The sequence below is a fragment of the Cajanus cajan genome, chromosome 10 (genome assembly GCF_000230855.2).
Source record: "Cajanus cajan strain Asha chromosome 10, NIPB_CcT2T_4, whole genome shotgun sequence".
NCBI classification, from domain to species: Eukaryota; Viridiplantae; Streptophyta; class Magnoliopsida; order Fabales; family Fabaceae; genus Cajanus; species Cajanus cajan.
In genome coordinates, this window is record NC_138526.1 from 30,349,615 (window position 1) to 30,374,830 (window position 25,216).

At 28.8% G+C, this 25,216-nt stretch overlaps 2 protein-coding genes across 2 annotated transcripts; one reads left to right on the plus strand and one right to left on the minus strand.

Annotated features, from left to right (window-relative positions):
* The first annotated feature begins 1,968 nt into the window (after positions 1-1,968).
* LOC109788929 (putative Peroxidase 48) lies at positions 1,969-5,107 on the plus strand. Its single transcript, XM_020347796.3, has 4 exons — positions 1,969-2,386; positions 3,213-3,410; positions 3,901-4,066; positions 4,373-5,107. The coding sequence occupies exons 1-4, from the start codon at positions 2,069-2,071 to the stop codon at positions 4,876-4,878; spliced, it is 1,188 nt and encodes a 395-aa protein (XP_020203385.1). The 5' UTR covers positions 1,969-2,068; the 3' UTR covers positions 4,879-5,107.
* Positions 5,108-8,899: 3,792 nt separating this feature from the next.
* On the minus strand, positions 8,900-16,521 carry LOC109788921 (transcription factor MYB58). Its single transcript, XM_020347787.3, has 3 exons — positions 16,199-16,521; positions 11,359-11,488; positions 8,900-11,251 (listed from the first exon to the last, which is right to left on the minus strand). Exons 1-3 carry the CDS (start codon positions 16,335-16,337, stop codon positions 10,399-10,401), a joined length of 1,122 nt encoding a protein of 373 aa, XP_020203376.1. The 5' UTR covers positions 16,338-16,521; the 3' UTR covers positions 8,900-10,398.
* Between the last annotated feature and the right edge of the window lie 8,695 nt (positions 16,522-25,216).

The window sequence follows — 25,216 nt, forward strand, 5'->3', positions numbered from 1 at the left end:
AAAAGGAAATTACCATTGAATATATTATCTTTTAATAAAATCATGACACTTAATATGTATGATTTTTTTTATTTATGTAAAAGGTTTTGTGAGATGAAATAAGTTTTCAGTCCATATAAAATGAGTTTTTATTTATTTATTTATTTATTTTATTTTGTTCCTGTAATTTTATTTATTTATTTATTTTATATTTTTCATCCTTTAAAATTGAAATTAATGTTTTTAGTATGTTAGTTATTTTTAATTACCTTTGTGTTTATTTTATGCTTGAGTGATCATCTCTAGTGACATCCACAATTGTATTTTTATACTATCTTAGTATGTGATACTTCTATTTTTTTTATTTATAAATTATTAAAATAAATATTATTTATTTACTTTAAAATGAACATTGGACAATAAATAATAACTTTAAATTTTAAAGAGATGGGAATCAAAGAGAAAGAATATTTTATAGGGATCAAAATTAAAATTTGTTCTTATTAAGGACTAAAAACATTGACTCCAAATTTTAGAGATGAAAAACAAAAAAAAAAAAGTTTTACATAAATTAAAATCAAAATATGTTCATTTTACGGTGATAAAAACATATTTAAGTCTAAAAAAATAAAATAAACTTTTTAAATTAAGATTGCTAATTGTTGAAAGAACAACCATAAAATTTTACTTTTATAACAATTGATTTAATAATAAAATATTACAAAAAATCAAATAGTGTTAACAGCATCTCTGTACCCAATACTCTAAATCCTAAACCTCATTATTTGATTCAAGGAAGGAGAAAAATATTCAAGTGTAAGAGAAGAGATTTTAATATAAGAAAAGAGAAGGAAGGGACTCAAATATTTAAAAACAAGAAGTTTTTGAAAAGAATTCCTCCTCTCTCCTTCATTTTCACACAGTTCTAAATAAAGCAAACAATTTTTTTTAATTTACTTCGAAAACATTATCTTTAAATACAAATGAAGTTTTCCGTGTAGTTTTTTTTTTTTTTTTTTTAAATCATTTTTCCAACATCAAATCAAACGAAAACTCACATGATTGCACAATACACATTCTGCCCACCAAATTTATTCCACCTTCAGGAACAATATTAAGCAAGAGGTTAATGATATATACACCCTTTTTTTTTTTTTTTTTATTTAAGTACACTGTACGACTCCTTTATTTAAAAAAAAAAATCCTAAAATATCCATAATTTTTTTTTATTTTTAAAATTTTAATTTTACGTCTCTAACTTTCAATTTACTATTTTTTTATATCTCCTTCTTTCTCTTTTCCAGTTTTTACATGCACCATCTTGTCTTCCTTTAATTCATCATCACCTATTTCAGTGGGTACTTTTAGTTCTCAACTTTTATATTACTCTCTTATTTTTTCATCTCTTTCATTTTTTTCACATGTACCCAAATTATTGAACTGGTAGGCAACAACATTGTAGGTACATGTAGCTTCCTCGACAGTTTCTATCAAACTTCTGACACTTCCTTTTCTTTCACCTTTCCAAAAACCTTAACATTAAGTTTAGTGTTATGAAAAAGGCATTTTCAGTATTCTAGAGTAATATACGGATAGTGAAATCAATGAGAAAACTAAAAGAGGAAGGGAAAAGAATAATGTAAAACTAAAAGAATTAAAATTACTTACCAAAATAGGTAGGAATGAAGAAAAATTAAGGGGTGCATGTAAAAATAAGAGAAAAAAGTATTTAAAAAAAGTGTTAATTAAATATTAGGAATGTAAAATTAAAAAATTAAAAATAATATAAATTAAAAATAATTTAAAATTTTAATTATTTTTTTAAAAAAGGAGCGTATTTATAAAAAAAGAAAAAAGAAAAAAGAAGAGATGTATATATCATGATCCTAAGCAAGATGATTACTGGGCCCATAAAACCCGAGGCCCAACAGAGCCCAAATGCTTGCAGGTAATGAACCCTTGTCTGTTTATGACAAGAAGTAATAAGTAATAAGCAATGAAGGAGTTATAAGAAGTAACATAAGTTCCCGCTTCTTTTTTTCTCTTCTCTTCTCTTCTCTGCACCAAAGATTCTTCAGAAAGAAGCAAAATGCGAAGCTGCATCAGCTTGTGGATCGTTGTGGCACTCGTGGTCCCTGTGCTCCTCTCTCTCAGAAGCCCGCGAGGGGAAACCCAAACCACTCTTTCTTTCTCCGATTCTTCTTCTTCCTTCTCCGTCAACCTTGCCAACTCTTTCCCCTTCAACCAGCGAATCCGTGACGGCTCCAATCTTCAATACGATTTCTACAGGGACACGTGTCCCCAAGCCGAGACCATCGTGCGTTCCGCGCTCACAAGAATCTACTTCGACCACAGGGACGTTGCGCCGGCTCTGCTGCGTCTCTTCTTCCACGATTGCTTCATCCAGGTCCTTCTTTTTCCTTCTGGGCTTCTTTCTTTTTCTTTCAAGTTTCGTGCTTTTTGTTCGAACCGCAAATGGGGTGGTTTCGGTTTTTTTTTTTTTTTTTTTCAGTTTCGTGCTTCCAAGTCCATGGGTTAAGTGTCTTTGTTATGTCAATTCTAGTAGGTCCTTCTTGATTGATTTTCTTGATTCGTTATTTGAGTGTGATGTTTAAACTTGGACTAGTGAATCGTGAATGTCGTGAATTTTCATCATGATATTGGTTGCACCGAGTTTCCAACTTAGTACCTTATGCATACTGCTCTTTCTTTGGGGTTCCTTATTTTTCTCTAAAGTTTCGTGCTTCGTGTTGAAATGGCAAATGGGGTGTTTTTGGTTTTATCAGTTACTTGCTTGCAAGACCATGAATAGTGAGTCTTTTGTTATGTTCATTCAAATGGGTCCTTCTTGATTGCTTTTTTTGATTCATTCTTTGATTGTGCTGTTTAAACTTGGAGTAGTGAATCATGAAGATCCTAAATTTTCATCATGATCTTGGTTGTATTGAGTTTCGAATCTAGTACATACTACCGCACCTTCACCACCAGGCTAATCTTAGTAGTTTTCATCATGATCTTGTGCTGTTATATAGATATCTCTTTCTTGTTGATTTTTTTTAGTTTAATTTTGATGCATTGTCGACTATGTAAAAGTTACCCTAAACAGGACTTTTGAAGTGATTATTATTATATGATGATATTATGAAACGTGGTAATCTAGAATTTGATGACATTTTTATTTTTTGTGTATGTTAAAAATTGCAACTAGACTTTCTTTTGTTGGTTTGAATCAGGGATGTGATGCTTCGTTGTTGTTGGATGAGAACAATGGTGATAGGAACCGTTCCGTGGAGAAGCAGGCTGTGCCTAATCAGACGTTGAGAGGTTTTGACAAAATTGACTTGATTAAGAGTGAGGTGGAGCAAGCATGTCCTGGGGTTGTGTCTTGTGCTGACATAATTGCTCTTGCGGCAAGGGATTCCGTTCTTCTGGTACCTTTTGTTTGTTTGTTAGCCACATAGTGATACCAAGTTCTTCTTCATGCTATCTAACTCACACAATTGTTTACTAAATCATTTGAATTCAACTTTTTTTTTTATTCTCTTTCCAACAACTGTTTTGTTGGTTTTTTTGTAAGTTTGTCTAGATTTATGTGTTTTTTCCTTTTATGCCACTTTAGTGCTTGTTCAATAATGTGTCTAGATTATTATTTCAGGAACTATACCTTCAATCTGAGAGGATTTAATGCAAGACAAGCACTCAGCCTTATGAAGACATGATTACAAAATGTGGAGACGAAGAAGGCTGACTTTTTCTCTTGCATTAAATCCTCTCAGATTGTTCCTTAGTTCTGATGTATTGATATCATGATTTGGGGTAGAAAAGTGTTTTAAGGATATAACTTTTGCTGCATGTATTTCACTTCTTAAAAGTTCAGCATTATTGCACCTATGATATGTTTTCTGCACATGGCCATGGCAGGCTGGTGGACCTTTCTATCCAGTTTTAACAGGAAGAAGGGATAGCCATCAGTCATTTTATGAGGAAGCAACTGATCAGATTCCCAGACCTGATGATAATGTTACACGCACACTGCATCTCTTCAATCTGAGAGGATTCAATGCAAGGGAGACAGTGAGCCTTCTTGGTACTAGTTACTCCACATTTTGTAATCCTGTCCTCATAATTTTTATTTCTTTTTTAATATAGTCTCACTATAAGAAATGTGGGAAACACACTCTCAGTCATACTCTTTTGAACACTCTTTGATAGATTGAAATTTATTAAAAATCACAAAATTTGATAGGTATCACTTCTATTTAATGAAATTACAGTTTTTCAATGAATTTTAACTAATGAGAGAATGTGTTAAGAGGAAAGCGTATCATAAAGTTTGTTTCTGACGTAATAGAATGTGACTAATGAGATGGATTGGATTGTTGATGATGTGAAGGAGGACACAACATTGGGAAAATTGGTTGTGATTTTATTCAGCAAAGGCTGTACAATTTTCAAGGCACAGGACAGGCAGATCCCAGCATACCCCTTGATTTCCTTGGTCAGATGAGGCAAAACTGCCCAGACAGCAGGAACATGAGCAGCAGCAGCAGCAGTGAAGATGAGTTTGTGACCTCAAAGCCAGTGGACAGTGATCATTTTGCTCACTCCAAGATGGGGATTTCATACATGCAAGCACTCTCATCTTCAGTCTCATCAGGAGCAGCATTTGACACTCACTACTATCAGAGCCTGTTGAGAGGAAGAGGACTCCTTTTTGCTGATCAGCAACTCATGGCTGCAGAGAAAACTGCAAGATTGGTCTCTGCTTATGCCTCAGATGATGGATCAACCTTTCGCATGGATTTTGCAAGGGTCATGTTGAAAATGTCCAATCTTGATGTTCTCACTGGACAACAAGGTCAGGTTCGTCTCAATTGCTCCCTTCCTGTGACTTCTTGAGTGATGAATGAGTATATACATTTGAGGCCACGTTGTATAAAATGTTTAGCCTGTGGAAATGTTCTTTTATTTCCTACTATACAAAAATAGAAAAAGAAATCCCTACTATCATAGGTTCATCTCGATGTAACAAGCATCTCTGTTGCATGAATAGTTACAGCACATCAAATATATATAAAATTGCGAGGTGCAACTTTGATTCATACCAATTTCATGATATCAGAAATGCTAGTACATTATAACACTCATAAAGTACAAAATGGTACATCTAAGAATATGGTCTAAGTTTTTTTAACTTTATTTTTTGTATATTAAAAACTTAGGTAAACAAAATGTATTAGAAAAATGTGTTGCGTAAGACTTAAATTAACTAATTAAGGGGATCATTCAAAAGTTAACAACTTGAGGATCGCTAATTTCACTGCAATGCGTCGCCGCCGGAATACTCGATAATATAGCACAACATAGACCAAGTATGCGCCATTTGTAAAGACTGTGACAGCAATATAAATTCTTTGGTTTGTACTTTGTAGCAAGAATTAAGAAAGATCATAATTATGGGCACGTATTATTCTTCTTGGCACCTTGCAATTTTGTTTATTATAGTGGTTTCGAGTGGCGTTGCTGCTATGTCAGGCTCAGAAAGTGAAGTTTTGTTGGGTCTTGGCACAACACCTTGGCATAATAATAGGGTGCATCCTCATCGTGCACTTCTTTCAAAGGGTACAGTCCCTCCTTCAGCTCCGAGCAATAAGCACTACTAGTTTGGTTTTCAAGGCTTATACACCACTAGTTTATGTCCTCTCTCTATGTATATATAGCAACTTTTTGTGTTGAAGATCTTAATCCTAACACCTTTGATTTTTAGGTTTTTCTTTCTTCTTAACCTTGGCTTGTTTAATAGAATTAGAAGAAGCACTCAAATTTTCTGTCAAATTTGTTTAATACATATTCTTTTTTCAGTCAAATTAATGTTCCCATGGTTCTTAATTCATGAAATATAAACCTAAAGACTAATTAAATTGATAAAATGTACATCCAAAAATTTTAAATATGATTATTTATACTTTTTCCTTTTACGAGAGGTAATCTATCGTTTAGACAAAAAGACATAATATAGGTGGTTGGTTGGTTAATTAAATGAATTGTAAATAGTAAATTGTTAACATAATTATCCTCGAATTTTTTGTTATTCACTCATAATCATTCTTTGATATTTCTTAATTATTTTTTTAATATTTTAAAATATATTAACATTTATCATCAACAATAAAAATACTATAATTAACTTAAGTATATTATGAAATGAACTAACCAAATTCATACCCCAAGTCCAAAATGGCTTAAATTAGAATTAATGATACCCCTTACTCTTACTGCATTTTTTTTTTTCCTCACACAATGGGAAACTAAAAGTTATGAAAAGAAAATGAAACATCAGGAATCAAAGAGATCTGAATCTAAGATGAAGGATTTGAAATTTACTCTAACATATGTCCACGTTTTCCACACTATCATTAACCAGGTTAACTTCTTTAAAGACTTGGCTATATGTTGCTTCATAATCTTCACCCACCATACTTACCGCCATGTTTACCAAGGAATAGCACAAATGATATCTAAAGCACCCTCATTAAGAAACTTCACTGCCACTGCAGAATGAGTTTCGACTATAATTGTCCCAATAAGACCTTTATCACGCACAATTTTTACACTAGGATAAATTGCTCATAATTATGCTTAACAACTGAACAATATCCTAATTTGCAAGATAAAACAGCAAAAGTGTTGTCACTATCTCGAACTATACCACCACGTGAGGCTATTCATGGTTTACAACACCATCACAATTTAATTTATAGCACTCCAAATAATTCTATTACGCATATGCCGAATTGTGACAATCCCAACAACAAATAAAGTTCCCCAATTCCAACAGATTTGATGCAAACTTAAAATTCTGTTGTATCCAATGGCGCACATCATTACTAGAAAAATGGGCTGGAAGAAAACCCTAAAACCCTAAACACAAGACATGCTAAGTTGTCTCATTAGCTACTATGCAAACACTACTAGAAAAGTGTCATTTTCTTGCGAATTTTCTTGCAAAAAAATATTCGCAAAATTTTTTTGTGAATTTTCATATAAAAAAATATTCGCAAAAATTTTTTGCGAATTTATTTTGGGAAAAATAATTTACAGATATTTCTTACAAATTTTGCTACAATTTTAATAATCATAGAAATTTTTTTCTATGGTAAAAATTTGCAGAAAATATTGTAAGAATTTTATTTTTTTTTCTTGTAAATTTTCTTGCAAAAATAAATTCGCAAAGAATGTTTACTAAATGGTAGAAAAATTTTGCAAGTAACTTTTCCTGCAAATTTTAATCCGTAGGAAAAATAAAATAAAAAAAATTTATAAGTTTAATATTTTAAAAAAACTTCAAGTTCCACATCGATTGAAAATAAAACAATTAAAAAGTATATAAGTTGTGGCAACACTTACCTTACAAGTTGATTTGTATGGTTGAGTGTTAGATTTATAATCCACAACCTTAAAATTTAAAAGATTATGTATCACATGTTGGAGGCATGAAAACAAATTTCATATGAATTCATTGTGAGCATTTGAAAGTTGAAGAATTATTGATAGAATTTATAGTAATTTCTTTAATTTTTTTCGTAAAAAATATTCCTGCAGAATTTCTTGCAAAAAAATTCGCAGGAAACTTTCCTGCGAATTTTTTTTGTAGGAAACTTTCCTGCGAATTTTTTTCACAAGAAATTTCGCAGGAAAATTTTCTGCGAATTTTTTTCGCAAGAAATTTCGCAGGAAAATTTCCTGTGAATTTTAAAATTCGCAAAAATATATTATTCACGAAGGTATTACTTGCATATAAAATTTTGCATAAAAATTTGTAGGAACAACATTTCTTGCGAATTTTTCATAAAAAGTCGCAAAAAAAGTCGCATGTAATAAGAGAAATTCTAGAAATGAAATGGGACACATAGCCACAACACCAATTCCTTTACGCTCCTGCATACATTCATGAGCAATTTTCCACAAAAAAAAAAACTGTTGTATTTGTGAAGTAGTTTACAAGAATGAAGTCTCACAGTCTTTGAAATCAGTAAAACATAAGTGTTTATATAGATAAACAAAAGGTGGTGGACTTTTGATTATGAGAATGGATCTCATGGATATATTGTAGTTCAAATTCTCTGATTTGTCCCTAGAAATTATGAGCTTATTCGAATTATGGTCAATTTTTAGATAGATTTTCTATTGTCGACTATTTTCCTAAGAGTGTGTTTGGGAGGCATGATATAGAGTGGATTATAAGAGAAAAGCGATGATTTGTAGAGAATTGAAAAAAGTTAGATTGTTTAGAAGAGTAATTTGTGAAGATTTGAGAATAAATAGAGGTATACCTCATAAAAAAAAGTACTCTCTAAAGAGAAAAGATTTGCTATAAATTTAAGAAAAAGATAAATTTTTATACATTAGTTACTTTTATTTTTTATCTCATTCTACTAAATAATAATTAGATATAATAAAAATATAAATTATTAATTTCTCTTTATTTCTTATCTAAATCTACTTTATTAAATAATTACAAATTTCACTCTATTTCTTATCAAATTAATTCTCATTTAATCTCTTCCATTCCCTTTAATTTCTCCCACCCTTCGAAACAAAGCATAAAAACTCTATTCAATCTTATCCATTTTGGACTCTACTTAATCAAAGACCAGATGGACATCTTCAGTACCAATATATCTAATACTATCATCATTACCACATTTAGCCCCTTTTTGTTTTAGGGGATTTACTATTCACAACGAATGAAAGGTGAAGAAAGTTGACGTTTGTTTCCGCTGATTTGCATCAAAAGAAAAGCGGGAGAACCCGCGTGACCGTTCCTCGCGAAATTGTGAAGAAAAGAGATGAAAGTCATGTAAGAAATGAGAAAACTGATAATACCCCCAATCAGCATAATCGATTATGCATGGCACATAATCGATTATGGTGGCATATTTTTGCTTCCAGGTGCACAATATGCGAACTCAGAACGGTTCGTTCCAACACTGGATTTCCTGAGCAATATGCGAACCGAACTCAGAACGGGCCGTTCCACTTTGGGAACAGGCCGTTTCACACATGACCGTTGTGGGTTAATTTGTAATCTTAGAACGGGCCGTTCTGGTCTAAGAATGGGCTGTTCTGAGTAATTTTTTTTAATTTTTTAATTGATAAAAATTAACTTGTACAATTAACAAATGTATCTTCATTTCATTTTAATTTATGTCAATGATTTATCAATTTTTTTAATTTATTAATTAACTTTCAAAAAATTTATTATACATTTTTTTATATTAAGAAAATTCTATTATTTAAATATTGACATCAAAAAGTGGAAATATAAAAAAAAATAAAATAATACATGTTTATAAAATTAAAATAATAACACTTTCATAAACATTAATAAAATAATGTAGAAAATATAATTATCATAATATATTTTGTTATTATTATAAATATTATTATTATCATTATTATTAATATTATTATTATTTATTATAATTAATATCATTATTATTTATTATGATTCTTATTATTTTTCTAATATTTATTATTATTATTATCATTATTTATTATTTTTTTAATAAATTATACCTATTAATATAATTTTATTGTAATTATTATTATTTACAATAAATAATATTCTACTCATTTTTAATCCAAAGGTAAAAGTGTAAATTACATATTCATCTATTAAATTTTTTATTTTTATCTATCACATCAATTAATTTCTACACAAATTTTTACAAACTTTCCACCCACTTTCCACTATCTTTCCCTTAATCCAAACAACCTCACTTTCCAGTTTCTTTCTCTTCAAATCTTTCCTTTTCCACTCTCCCAAATTCATCCTTCAATTCAAACACAACCTTATATGTAGCTTTCAACACTTGCACAGCTCCCAACAATTTTTCATCACATATGAAGAATTCATATGACGAGTACTGCGTAACCCAATACCACCTTCTCTCTTTGGCTTACAAATAATAGGCCAAACCACTCCATTAATTAACTTTCTTTTTCAACTCTGTCTCCCCACAAAAATCCTCTAGAGTTGTTTTCCAACCGGAAATTGACTTGGTAAATACGATGCAAGTCTTGTACTTGCAAGGCTGTTTCAATTCTGCAAAGGTGTGGGGAAATGAAGAAAAAATGTCTCACTAGTGGCAGTAAGTAGAGAATATCACCTACCCACTTTCAGTGAGTGTGATAGTTGTTGTTTACCAACAATTCATTCAATACATTATACTGCATATTTATGCTTCAATCAACAACTTGTTCTGATTTGATTTTGTGGAGGATACATGAAACCCACATATATCAAAACGACCCGATCTGCTTCATTAATTTACCATAGTTAGTGTACCTACTAAATAAATCACAATTTCACTATTCTAAAATGGACTTCTTTTCCAACTAGTGGTTTGTATTAAACTAAAGACTAGTATTTTGAGGCCAAGATGACCATAATTGAATATAACCAAAGTCTAATTCAGATTCTGGTCTTGTGATGTCATCAAAATCAAATGTCTGAGTGTGGTCTATTTCTGGTTCAACTGCATAATTCTTTGGCAGGAAATGATCATTGTTTGACTCCTTTATCTCATCTACAATTCCAAACTCATCCTCAAAATCATGGAACCACTTCCTTGCTTCAACATCTTGAACAATCTCTTCTCCAAGAATACTGTTTTGGCAGGCTAGGAACTCACCTAATTGGACTTCATTTGATTGGAAAGATCCAAGGCTATCATCACGTAAGATTTTCCAAAGAACAAAATCTGATTCCCAGGGTCTTTCAAATAGATGGTTTGGTTTATCCACCTCTTCTAACATACTGCTAAAATCATAGGGTCCTAGGTAAGATAATGGAGAAGCCAATTGTTGTTTTTCTTTGTATGCAACATTTTGGCTTGTGGTTACAATATTTGACCCAATAGATGAAAAAGAAACTGATGACTCTTTTGGATCCTTAGTGATGATGCCATTAAGTTCATTAGATACTTGTTTATCTGAATCCTGCTCAATTTTATCTGTCACTTGTGATGCTTGGTCATTAAATTCATTACCAAGTGTTGTGGTCTTCGGTGAATTCGGTGTCTCATTTGAGAAAAATGATTCAGATGAAGAAGAAGAGGAGGAAGTTATTGATGACTCTGGCTTGGATTCATCTGCACTTGAATCTGAACATTTTTTGGCAGTCAATCTTTTCTTTAAGTGGGTGTTCCACACATTCTTGATTTCATTGTCAGTCCTACCAGGCAAACTTGATGCAATCTTTGACCACCTAAAACCAATTTTTGTAGAAACCATCATTAGATATTGTTGTACCACAAAATGAGAAAAAAAAAAAAACAAGAATTATCTTTATGATTTGAGAAATAAAAGACTTACTTGTTTCCCAAGGCCTTATGTAGCCTTATTATGGTTTCCTCTTCTTTTGGTGTAAAATTACCTCTCTTCACATCAGGCCTAAGATAATTGATCCATCTTAAACGACAACTTTTTCCACAGCGCAAAAGCCCTTGATAGACAAACATACATATTAAGTGTAAGTGAGAGCAAAAGTTTGATAACATCTACACTAGTATTAACAGTCAAATATTAATACTTCAATTTTTTGACATCTTGGTTTAAAAGGCATGAATATTGCATACTCTTTTATTTCTTAATATTATTTTATAATCAAATTCCATCAGTCACGAATTACATTGTGATTATGGATGACAAAAAAAAGTTGATATCTGCAAATGAAACCTTCTATAAATTCAAAATGAATAGTTGATAATAGTCAAATATATATACAATTTTTATTTAAATTAGACAATTATTAATATATCTTATACTTCTAAATCTTGTTTTTGTCACAAAACACTTAGTCAAGAGTGAATTTTATTTTTGGATTTAATTGTTTAAATATTAGGTATTTTTAATGTTTTTTTTTTTATTGAGATATAAGAAAGAGAGAAAATAATTTGGAAGCAATAAGTCTCAAAAGGGAACCATCATTCCAAACTATTGAAATTCACTTAGAGTGATCAACAACTCACTCTAAGCGAGCCAAGTTAGAGAGCAACTCCAGAAGACTATACTAGCTCCCTCAGGATGAGATACTTGGACGCTTTGAGTGAAAATTTGCTCAGAGCTACCACAAGAACACTTTGAATGATATGAAAGCATACATATGCTCACTCAGAGTGAGTTACTTGGACTTTTTGAGTGAGAAAAATTCACTTAGAACTACCACAAAAGCACTATGAATGAGTAAAGTTAAAAAGCACCCTTGGAAGCATGCACATGCTCACTCAAAGCAAGCTATGTGGGTGCTCTAAGTGAGTGTATCAAACTTAAAAGCCAATCAGAATTCTAATAAAAATAAGGTCTATAGGAGGTCGTCTTTGTATTCCATTCTAATCATTCAATACTTTTCTTAGCATAATTCTAAAGAGATTAGAGAGAGTCCTTGTGAGATTACTCTTATAATCATGTATTGCTTAAATATCCCTCTTTTATTGTGTAATCATGTATTCCATTCTAGTCATGAGTAACTAAGAGCACTCTCAATGAGTAAAGTCAAAGAGCACCCCTGGAAGCATGTACATGCTCACTCAGAGCAAGCTACTTGGGCACTTTGAGTGAGTGTATCAAACCTAAAAGCCAATCAGAATTGTAATAAAAATAAGGTCTCTAGGAGGTCTTTGTATTCCATTCCAATTATTCAATATTTTTCTTAGCATAATTCTAAAGAGATTAGAGAGTCCTTGTGAGATTACTCTTATAATCATATATTGCTCAAATTCTCTCTTTTATTGTGTAATCCTTAGTCATGAGTAACTGAGTCTCTACAGTTGGATTGAGGTAGCTATTGAAACTATATAAATTTCTTTATGTTTTTTTTTCCTTCAATAAAGTCTTTATCCAGTTAATTGTTTTATTCATGTACTTAATACTTGTTGTGACTTGATCAACTTCTATTCATGATTTTATAATTTTTAATTGGGATTGAGAAACCCTTTTAAAATTACTACCTAGATAAAATGCTAATAATATTTATTATTAATCAATTGGGATAAATCTTATTAGTCAACTTTTGATCCTTGACCTTAATGTATGAATTGCTTAACAAAAATTACTAAATAATTGAGATTTTTCTTAAATAACCTAGACTTTCTCGCCTAAAAAATTAGGGTTTAAATATAATTATAGGCTGTAGAATTAACTGTATAATTACAACATTGAATGAAAAATTAAGAGGTTTACATAGATAAAGTTAGTGAATCAATTTTTGATCATTCTTATTATAAATTTGAAGTCTTTTTAATTTACTACTTTATTTTACTTTCACTAAATTTAATATTTCTTGTTGAACAATTTCAAATTGTTACTAAATTATCCATTTAGTATCATAAATTTAATTAAATAATTATAATTCAAGTTCCTATAAATTTGATAACTTAGACTTGTGTCCAATTTACTATCTACGATAATTGGTATACTTGTCTAATGTGTAACAATAATTGAATGTGCATCTGCTTAATAATAAGATAAAGACAAGTTATAAGGTACTTGCTTAGTATTAGGATGTGGATGATACTTTATTTATTTATGGAGTAATTTCTAATTTATTTTTATAATAAATATATCCTTCATTTGTTCTATTTTATTTGATATTTAAGGTTTTGGCACGAGAATTAAGAAATACAATAAATACATTTCATAAAATAAATCATGAACATACTCTTAATTAAACATTTTGGGTTTTTCACCAATAATTAAATAATGCATTAGTAATGGTTAAATATATGATTAAAAAAATTGATGTTACATTGATATTATAAAATGGCAACCGAATTGAAATAAACAAGAAGTGTTGAAGTATCAAACAAAATGGAATAGAGGGAGTATGCCATAATTATTTAATTATATCTTATCTTTTTATTTAAAATTTTACATTATAATAAATATTCACAAATATTCATGGACACTATATATATATATATAGGGAGCATATCAAGTGAGAGGAATTTATTATGAGAGGGTGAGAGGGTTAAAATATAACCCTTAGATTAATCAAGTGAGAGAAAATTTGGGATTTAATCAAGTGAGAGAAAATTAATCTAAGGGTTATATTTTAACCCTCTCACCCTCTCATAATAAATTCCTCTCACTTGATATGCTCCCTATACATATATATATATATATATATATATATATATATATATATATATATATATATATATTCATGACTACATGCTAAATGAATTTTTGTACTAAACATGATTAGTATTTGGTAAAATTAGCTTATAAAATGACTAGAGGCTTATAAGCTACTTGAAAAACTTATACATTATAAGTTAGGAGTTGAAAATTTTGAAGCCAATAAACTAACTAATTGAATTGAAAGTATTTAATAAGATTAGATGATAAATTAACTAATTAATATAAAATAATATTTTTATTTATTTAACAATGGGAGGAGAAAATAATACGTAGGCAAAATTGTTTTTAACTTAAAAAAGAAAAAATTTAAGTAAATTAATGATGATAAAAAAGGAAAAAAAAAAGTTAGAAATCGAGTTTATAAATTATAAATCACTTCAATTAACTTATGAAAAAAGTTCTTATAATAAACTTTGGTCCCAAATAAATTTATTTTGATCGAATCAACTTATAAACCGATTAAAATAATTTACAAGTTCTTTAAATATCTTGTATGACTTGCTTGGAATATAAAGTTGATACTTACTTATTTCCTTATTAAATTTTACAATTTTGGGTAATGTGACTGTTCATGTATAATTGTGTTTATTTTTGGTTGATCTGTAAAATTGACAATTAAAAATTAATTTATATTTATAATATTTACTAATCAAATATTATTTTAATACATATAAGAATCAAATCCAAAACCACTCATCGACCCTCGAATTGTGTTTATCAATTTGCTCCTTGAGAGAGTAATTGAAACCAAATGAACAAAGTGAAATCATAATAGTCACGAAAATAGCTAAAAGCCTAGACCATAATTTGGCTACTTTAGGGAGGCAAGGAATCAATTATAATCCATAGTAGGAACACCAAATTTGAATCGAATTGTCTTTTCTTTATGAGGGAAGAAATTTGACATCAAGATTTATCACTGCCATAATGGAATCTAGCACCCTTATGTTAGAGTCTTTATTCGTGGAAACAGTGGTAATTTTCCATGTGTAGCAAAACAATCATGATTGCTGGTCCATATCATATTAACGGAAATATTGTGAACATGCATTATCAGAAATTAGTGATTTAAAATGTGTCTGATTTTCTCTAACTATGATTTCAGATGTCACAGTTTTAGGTATGAAAGGAGGGCCCACAATCACAGATTGGTGACCATTCTTTCTAACTTAGCTTACTAACATTAGGAAAACCAAATGTCACCAATTCCTACCAAACTATTATGTCTTTATTCCTTTTACTATTCTCAATTAATGAATTTATTTAATTTGCACCACAAAGCAGGTAGCAGAGAATGAAACAAAAAGTGAAAATGGATCTGTGTTAAACATAAAAACTCTATCAGCAAATAATGAATAAATAAAAAACACTACATTAATTAACCAATAATAAGTAAATCACCCGGATCAACTTATATCATATTTTAACCCAAAATTTTATAACGTGTTATGAATTTTCTCATATATATATATATATATAATATATATATTTACTTTGTTCAATAATTTATATTTTAATCAAATATCAACGATCTAATTGTTGAATTTAAAGTTTTTAATACATATATCAAATTTGTAAATTTTAAAATTCATTTAATACTTCGTTTCATTAATTCAAATTGATAGATAATCATAAAAAATATTTTATACGTTGATTTGAATTAATAAAAAGAACTATTAAATAATTTTTAATTTTTTTTAAATTTGCAGATTTGATCTATACATTAAAAACTTTAAATTCAAAAGTTAAATTATAGAGATTTGATGTAGAGCATGAGTTATTAAACAGAATAAGTATACTTAAACTTACTCTTGAAATAAACGGATCCCTTATCGTATATATATATATATATATATTATTCATTTTTATCTAAATTAGAACTCACATTTAGCATGATGCAAGTTAAAGCATGGAAGATGAAATACAAAACGAGGATTGAAACTAATTATGCCTGTCATTAAAACACTACAAAAATAAGACATTACACAAAACACATTATATATGAGAACATTACCTGCTTGTTTTGGGAGAGCACGCCAATTTTCATGGCCATATTTTTGGATGAAAGCAATGAGCTTAAGATCTTCTGAAGGGCTCCATGGACCTCTCTTAACTTGAGTCTTATCACAACATGGTGCTCTTCCTTTCCCCATCTTATCACAAACCCTTAATTAGTTTATTCTATTTATATATTATATATATGCACTCTTCCACTCTCAATGGCCTATGCCATTTATATACCATCCCTTCAATTAGTCCCTCTGCCTATATATACTAGCTCGTGCATAAAGAGAATGCTCCCAATGAAATGAACCCACAAGAGTCATGCCACAAGTTAGAATATGCTATGCAATAAATACAACGAAAATCTTGGAGTATTTTCATTATAATATCCGTTCCCTATTTAAAATGAAATCTCCATAACTCGGTAATTTTTTGTAAGTTTTTTGTATCTATATAAATGATTAAGGATTCCAGTTAATACGTGTCAAAACTACATTTGGATTTGATATAACAGCCACCAACTTTCTGAAATTTGATATCACTTGCCTTCTTTATGATGTCAACATTCTCCAAGGTAACACATTTAATAATGACTGTGTTTGGGAAGTTAAACTCAATTAGAATTATATATATATAAAAACAAAATTATACTCAAAAATTTTTATTATTATTTTTTATCAGTACAGATTTTTTTTTTTTTTTTCTGTTAAACGTGATTTTAAACCAGTTCTTAAATATATAAAATATGATTGACCTTTAAAAAAGTTTTGTAAAATTTAATTTTAATTAATTAATTTTTTCTCGATGAATATTTCTATATATAAAGTTAAAGGTAGTAACTAGTCTTATATTTGCTTATACGAAATTCTATTGTGATCTTATGTTATTTTGTGTTCTCACCTTAGTTGTGACCTCGTAAATATTTTTAATAGCTTGAATATATGTAAAAATAAACTTTTTTTCTTATATCACTTGGTGACATTTTTTTCAAGTCAATAAAATATCTTATATAATATTTTAATTCCTTCAATATGCAAAAGGGTGTCGATAATACTAGAGGGGCGAGGGGTTGATTCAGAAAACGTATTTAATTGTTTCATATTATATATTTGTTGAATTGTTCCATAAATAATAAACTATAGTCTCTTGCAGGAATCTTTCAACGTTTGTTGTAATGGGTAAGTCAGCTAGGTTAGTCAAGTGTTGACTTTAAGCACAAGATTGACTTATTTTAACAAATGAAATCATCAAGCACTAATCCATGGGTTTACCTATTTGACAAGTAATTTTTCTTCTTCTAAATATTAAAGAAGACAATAATAATAGAATATCTTGTTTTTGTTCCTTCTTTCTCACCTAGCTTAAATATGTATGCTAATTTGAGGTTAACTCATATACGGATAATATAAAATATTTTATATACATCGTCAACTAATAAAAAATTATTGTAGATATGACTTAAAAAATTTATTATACTTGATAATTTGTGATATTTCTTCTAAACACACATACACATACATAAAAAATGCCAAATTTTTTTATTAAAATCTAAACAAATTTTATTAAAGTCAACTTTATTTAATATTCTCAATTTAAAAATATCGCTATGATTAAATTAGAATACTATTTATTTATCATGAATGTGGTTAAAAATATTTTATGAAATGTGATTTATATTTTTAAATGTATTTAATGAATTTTCTTAATATGTGTGAAATTGATTTTATTTGTTTAATTCTTTAATAATGATATTTATAAACATCTTTGTGGCTAAGTGACGTTAATATATGAAATTTATAACCAATATTATTTTACATTATCAATGCTAATTATCTTGTTTGTAATAATTAGAAGGAAGTAAATGAAGAAGAGAGAATGTGTGCATGTTCATGCACAGTGCTTGGAATTGCCTTACTCTTGCCATGTTCTGGCGCAATTAAGTTAGGTGTTGCATGCAACACGCTTATTACAGTAATTGAAGCAACTTGCATGTTCCAATTTTCATACACTTAATTTGTGGGTAACGTAAACCATACCTCACACTCACACTCACAGTGCATGGCTTTAATTTTGATAATACCTCGAACTCATTTTGGTACTCAATTATTGTCAGTTATGTCATCCTTCAGAATATTGATTTGTCTATTCACCTAAAGTTGAATATTTATAAATATGTGCATACATCTTTTGTAACATAATTCTCCTAAGTAAGAAGTCGTTGAAAAAAAAAAAAGATTGTGTGTAAGTAATGGATATGTGAAAGGATATCCTGTGCATATATTTTATTCAGTCTAGACGAATAGGAGTTTACAAAAACATATAATTTGACATGCTAATGAAAATTTTCATTATAGTGTCAAATTAGTGTTTATTGAATCCCAAGTGTGTTCAGCGCGGTAAGTGTTAATCCACGCTTAAGTAAGATTAGGGGTTCGAATCTTGCCTTGTGTATGCAGTCACGTTAAATCTTGGGACCAACTATCGGCGGTGACCCTCGATACTCCAAGGATGAAAAAAACATTAATTAATTATAAATATTAATTAAAAATAATCATCATGATTACCCTTACGCATGTAAATTAAGTGACATAAAATTGTTTTAACTTATATAATTAATGGTCTCAAATTTGATGTTTGTTTTTATGTTTTTATTATAAAGAAGTATCTTTCCATTTAATACGGGGACTAATCTTTTACAAAAATTTAACAAATATCAAATAGGTGAATATTTCCAATTTTTAGCTTGAATATTTGTATTTACTATGGTTAAGAATGATTTTTGACCACTTAATTAAGCATGTGAGTTATTTCATTAAATATTTAAAAGAGTTATTTTAACTCAATTAAAATTATCCAATTTAATCAATGATTTGTATATAAAAAAATTATGACTAAATAAAATTCGATTATTTTATGACACGGTCTTATTAATTAATATTTAACAATGGAATGAATTCTTATTAAATGTTTGTGTAAAAAAGGCTTACATTAATAGTACATTAAATTAACATATTTTTAATTAATGTTATATTTTTTTTACTATATTTAGAAAATTATTATAGTGAAAAGTGAAATCTAATTAATTTTCCTTCCTCGTTTCCTTTTTTCATTTCTAAATTCAAACAGAAAAATTCAGTTCCTATACGACTTAAGAATCACTAGATCAGCTTAAGAATTGAATTGAAATGTGCATGATTTTAAGTTTCAACCTGATCTTAGTAATTACGATGGATTAAAATACTTAATTTCATTATCAATGAGAAAAGATGGTTTTGGTTTGCTCCATTAACATCTTGTCAAACCTAAACTCTTTTTCTCTTTTGGAAAATCCAAGCACTCGTGTAGGAAATAGACCTTTGGGGATTTGTGTTCACAGCTACCAAACTCACAACACATCAAACATGTTGAGTTCATCCACACATAGGCCATACGTCATTCATTTGCAAATTATTTTTATTCATTTTCTACATTATTTCATTTTCTTTCATCTACTTTTTCAATTTATTTATTTATTTTTTTTTTAATTTTTCTCGTTTACTCCTTCGATTTGTTAAGTTCGGTAGCCATTCAAAGTCATTAATGGTAAGTAAAACCCTACTAACCCAAAGAGAAAATTTTCAAAATTAGGTACCCAATGGTTACAAAAGCCTTGTAATGTTAGTTTCCCCAACAGAGACTAAATGCTATTTATTATTTAATTTAATGTCACGTTTTTATTGTCATTTTCATGCAGGTAGACATATTGGACTGAAATATAAGATTGCATGGGGGATAGGTTTGGCATATGTATTACACTTTTCTTAAATACACGTCCATTGATTAATAATATATCTTTTTTATTCTTTCATTATTTAATTCCTAAATATAATTGAATACTCATTCTTTTTTCTTTTTCTTTTTAACACTCACCCCCTTTCACTGTGCACCCTCGTTTTCTTTCCTTGCCTCTATTTATTTTCTTTTTATTGCCAGAAGATTTTTTAGAAAATATTTTCTGAATGTTTGTTTTAAAACATATATATCTAAGGAAAATATATTTTTCAAAATAGTATATGTACGATTCTAGAAAATACTTCTTTACATTGTGTTTTAATTTAAACTATATTTTGAAAAACCATTCTCCAAAATAATATGTATATATATTATTTTAAAAAATACCTTTTAGAAGTATATTTTAATAAGAGAATACAATTATGCTTTGGAAAATAAATGAGCAATTTAAAGAATAATGAAGATAAAATGAAATGTTAGGTTTTAAGAATAATAAAGATGATGATGTACGTGTGTCTTGACTGTTAGATATAAAAAAACCAACAAAGAAAAAAAAATAATCAACAAAAAGTGGCTAACAAGAGATAAAATAATTTTTTAAAAAAATTTATTAAAAAAATGGGAGTAAATTAAAGGGTATATAAAATTTTTTTGAAAAAATTAAGAAAGAAAGAAAGAAGGGTGACGTACTTATTAAATTATAGAGGTGTATATATCATTAAGAAAACCCAAATCAATCAATACAAAAATGTCTAACCTCATCTTCAACTATCTCTCATGTACCTCAAATGACAAATACATGAAAAAAAAAATAAAAAAATAAATAAATATATATATATATATATATATATATATATATATATATATATATATATATATATAACTCATTTTTCAATAAGTTGTAGCATAGTAGGTTTATTCTCAAAAATATTATTTTATACTACTTTTTTTATTATATCTAAAAAATAAATATCTAATTCATCAAAATCAACGAAATAAAGTAGTTAATTTTAATTAATAATATCATAATTTAAAATTTTATTTAAAAAATACTTAATAAATTAAATGGAGTAAGTAGTAGTTAAATTTAATAACACTATTCATGATTCAAGAAATAATGTTTTCAATCAAACTAATTATAATGTTAGTTGTCTAATAAATACATTTACTTTTATAAAAAATTTACTTTTATAAAAAATGAGTAGATGACTCATTAATAGACTTATCATAAATTAATGATATAAAAAATATCAATTAATACATTTAAAAGTAGATTTAATATTTTTTTTTAATAATTTGAACCAAAATAAATCTCTAATTTGTTTCTAGGACCTGAGGTAGTATTGAATTATTTATATTGTTTGACGAATATATCTAATATTGATACAAATAGAATTTATATATATAAAAATTAATTAAATTTGAGAAAGAAAAAATATTAAATAATTTTAAATGATTACAATTTTATTTAACCTGTTCATGACTAAGTTTACAGTTTGGATTTGACAAAAATATTATACAAACTCAACCGTATAATTAATTTTAATCATCTTGGATAAAAAAAAAATTAGTCAAACACACACACTTAAATAAATATGTGTATATATAGTGAGAAAAATTAAATAAGAATGAAGTGAATAATTTTTTTTAAAAAAAAATTATATTTTTTCAAAATCATAATTATTTATATAGTTTTGTAAAACCCTTAGACGCCTTATATGTTTTAATGTTGATTGTTTATGATAAGATTTAAAAATCATTAATATGTTACTTGATGCGTCTTTTACTTATTGGAGCAAGTTATTTTGGATAAAGTTATATCCATCAGCAATAATTTATTGTGTATATTAAACTTTTAGACTTAATTTTACTTTTATCATTCATATTTTAAGACTTTTTTTTTATTTTATCATTTAACTTTTAAAATTATATATTTTATTACTAATTTTTAAAATATTATACAATTTTTTTTACTCATTAATTAACTATTAATATAATATATGTTAATTATTAATGTGTTACATCGATTATTACCGAACAGCATGAAGAATCCATACGAGTATATAGTAGCGAACATCCCACCTAGCATCCATCATAAGACAAGACTCCAAAGTGACACTCAAAGGGAAAGAAAGATGATGATCCTATCAAAAGTGTAGGCATGAGCACGGGTCGGGTTTGGACAGGTTCGGGTCAAAAATATTTAGCTCAATCCAAACCGACTAAAAAAAAATTAATCTATTTTTAACCGTAATAGTGTTTCGGGTTTTATCGGGTTCGGGTTTGTCGAGTCTCGGATTAACTGGGTCGGTTTAGTCGGATTGGGTCATATTGGGCCCTATTTTTATTTGTTATTTTTTTTCAAAATCTAAACAATAAAAAAAGATAACAACAATGGAGGAGAGAAGGATGGCGAACCCACTGCGGTAGGGGACAGCACGGGAGTCGCCGCAATTGGAGACGATGGTTTTGTCCCGCGTGATGACAGTGATGACCGCGATAGATCCGACAGCGTCGTAGTGAGGAGTACGAAGCTCGCAGCAACAAGCGTAGGTGTGTTCGTTCTGGCTGCAGCGATGAACCTCGTCGTCCATGTGAGTGAAACCATTCCCTCTGTGCTAGGGTTCATTCGAGCGACGTCATTCGCCGGAGCCTCGCGGTCAAGCGCGCAAAGGCTTCACTCAGCGTGGGCGAGGAGGACGTGGTGGTTGGGTGCTGCAGGGGGATGATCCTGACGGGACGGGTAACGATAGGGTTTCTAGTTTCTACTGGTGTGAGTACAAGGTTTCGCGGCGCTTAGGTTTCTACTCTCGTAGTGCTAGAATTTGTAGTTTCTACCGGTGTGAGCAGCGATTAGGGTTTCTAGTTTGTGAGCAAAATAGAAGGTTTCGCACGGAGCAGACGCTTAGGGTTTTTAGTTTTACTCTCGCGGTGCTAGCTTTACAAGAATAAATAACATACCTTTTAATTGTTTTGGGTCGGTCGGGTATGGATACCGACGGGTTCAAATATTTTAACCCGAACCCAACCAACATAACTCATTACAAACCGAGTCTAACAACCCGCAAAACCGGAAAAACCAAAAATAACCAGCCGAACTAAGAAACTCACCGTGGAAACTTTCGATTTCGGTCGAGGCGAAATTTTCTACTCACGCCTACAAAAGTGTTAGTAATTAATGATATATTCTCACAGTTTGTGAATCTCATTCTACCCTCTAAACTTGGGCACTATACCCTACAGTGGTATCCGTGAACACATCATCATGATCTGCACACTACAATAAAATAGATTTTTAATGGTATTTAATATGGTTTTTAGTAGTAATAAAAAATGTTACAAAATCTTTTAGCAGCATTTCCACAATAGTCATTGAATGCAGTGTCGCTAAAATATTTAGCGACAATTATTTTGAATACTGGTAAAAATCCTTATAATGGTCGAAAAAAGTATATAACTTTTTGTGACATTTTTTACTTTCTACTCGATGTGGGACTTGTAAGATGAAGATTGTCTTTTACTTATATATTTTTTAATTATCTTATCTCCTAATTAATTTATCAATATAGTTGATGTAGGATTTGGATTTTTTCTAATACACCCCCTCAAGTTTAGGGACTATTGAGTTTGGTAATGGTGAATAATCTGATACCAAATTAGAATAGTAAGTTATAGGTCTAACTTAACCCTACAAAATAAACTTATAAAGTGAGAGTTATCATCCATTTATATACTCTTTAATTATCTTATTTCTAGCCGATGATTGACTTAAGTTTTTCCAAATAAATAATTGTCGCTAATAATAAATTTTAGTGTGATATAAATATATTTTTAGTGATCATTATATATTAGTCATTAATATTTTTATTAAATAATAAAATAAAAATAATTAATTTATTGTCACTAAATAATTATCGATAATAATCAATTTTATTGTAGTGTAATAGTCACACACTCATGATTACTTATACACTCACATGGGTATGCTTACACAGGATATATATCATATATGTATAATTTTATTATGATCACTTACAGAAATGAAGAGTTGTTTTAACAAGATTTTTTATTTAAAAAATGTCTAATTATAAACGAATAAAAAAATTATATTTGTCATATAATACCAATTATATATTTACGTGAATATCAATAAACAAATTAATTATCATTTAATATTATATGTTATTATTTAATAAAGAAGACTTAATTTTAAAGACTAATTTATGTGATAAAAAGTTAATGAAGAAATAAAAGTTGACAAAAAATTTAAGAGAGACAAAAAAGTAATTTTGTAAAATGTTGGGATATTAAAAACTTATTCTAAAAAGAATATACTCTAATTAAATTTGCTTCTTTAGCCGCGAGTCCAAAATAAACCATTTTTCATGTCTGACTACGCAACTTGTATATAGAGTTAAACGTTGGTGGTAACTATATACTGGATAAGGTACAACAACGATATATGCTTAGCTTTGATCCAATCATATTCACCATCAAAATCTAGCTTTCATCAAATCATCTCTTTACTCCTAAGAATTGTAAAGGCAAATGAAACATACTTTACTCAGTGAAATTCACTGCTCACCCTAATGATTGATCACAATACACAACCTGAATTCAACATTCCCCATTTCCCATTGGTATTTGGTAGGTAGAGTAATTGAAATGAACTCAATGAGAAAGAAGTGAATGATAACTACATCCTCTAGGCAGCTCTGGTTTGGTAAGATCTTGTCCTGGTACTATGCATGACAACCACCAATTCATTCTTTTCTTTTTCTTCCCCTCCTTTTGATTAATGGCTTAGATACTTTTCTTTTTAAATTTCTTTTATAATTTAACTATTTTTTAAGCATATGCAATGTCCATATTAAATATTTATTATATATAATTTAAATTTAAAATAAATTATGCATATAAATAAATATTATGAATAATATTTAAAATTTGAATAAATAGATATTTTAAATATATAAACTATATTTTACATTTATGATAAATAATTTATGTTGTAATACAAATTTTTTTTGATAATTTATTTTTAAAATATTATTATGTAATTCATAAATAATTAAGATAAATAAAAACTGAATTAGATATGAAATTAAAAGAATATCTAAGAATCCTCTCATAGAAGGAATATGCCTTTTGTATATTTCTGTTGTTGAATGAATATGCCTTCATCTGTTTGCTTGATCTATAGTTCTAAAAAGAATTTGAGTTCACCCATCATGCTCATTTCAAACTCCATCTACAT

What these genes read in the sequence shown, in the direction of transcription:
- LOC109788921 (XM_020347787.3), bottom strand. Translation starts at nt 16,337, where the DNA reads ATGGGGAAAGGAAGAGCACCATGTTGTGATAAGACTCAAGTTAAGAGA. An exon ending in TGCTCTCCCAAAACAAGCAG is followed by an intron (nt 11,489 to 16,198) that starts GTAATGTTCTCA and finishes TTGTCTATCAAG; the next exon opens with GGCTTTTGCGCTGTGGAAAA. An exon ending in CATAAGGCCTTGGGAAACAA is followed by an intron (nt 11,252 to 11,358) that starts GTAAGTCTTTTA and finishes AATTGGTTTTAG; the next exon opens with GTGGTCAAAGATTGCATCAA.
- LOC109788929 (XM_020347796.3), top strand. Translation starts at nt 2,069, where the DNA reads ATGCGAAGCTGCATCAGCTTGTGGATCGTTGTGGCACTCGTGGTCCCT. An exon ending in TCCACGATTGCTTCATCCAG is followed by an intron (nt 2,387 to 3,212) that starts GTCCTTCTTTTT and finishes GGTTTGAATCAG; the next exon opens with GGATGTGATGCTTCGTTGTT. An exon ending in CAAGGGATTCCGTTCTTCTG is followed by an intron (nt 3,411 to 3,900) that starts GTACCTTTTGTT and finishes TGGCCATGGCAG; the next exon opens with GCTGGTGGACCTTTCTATCC.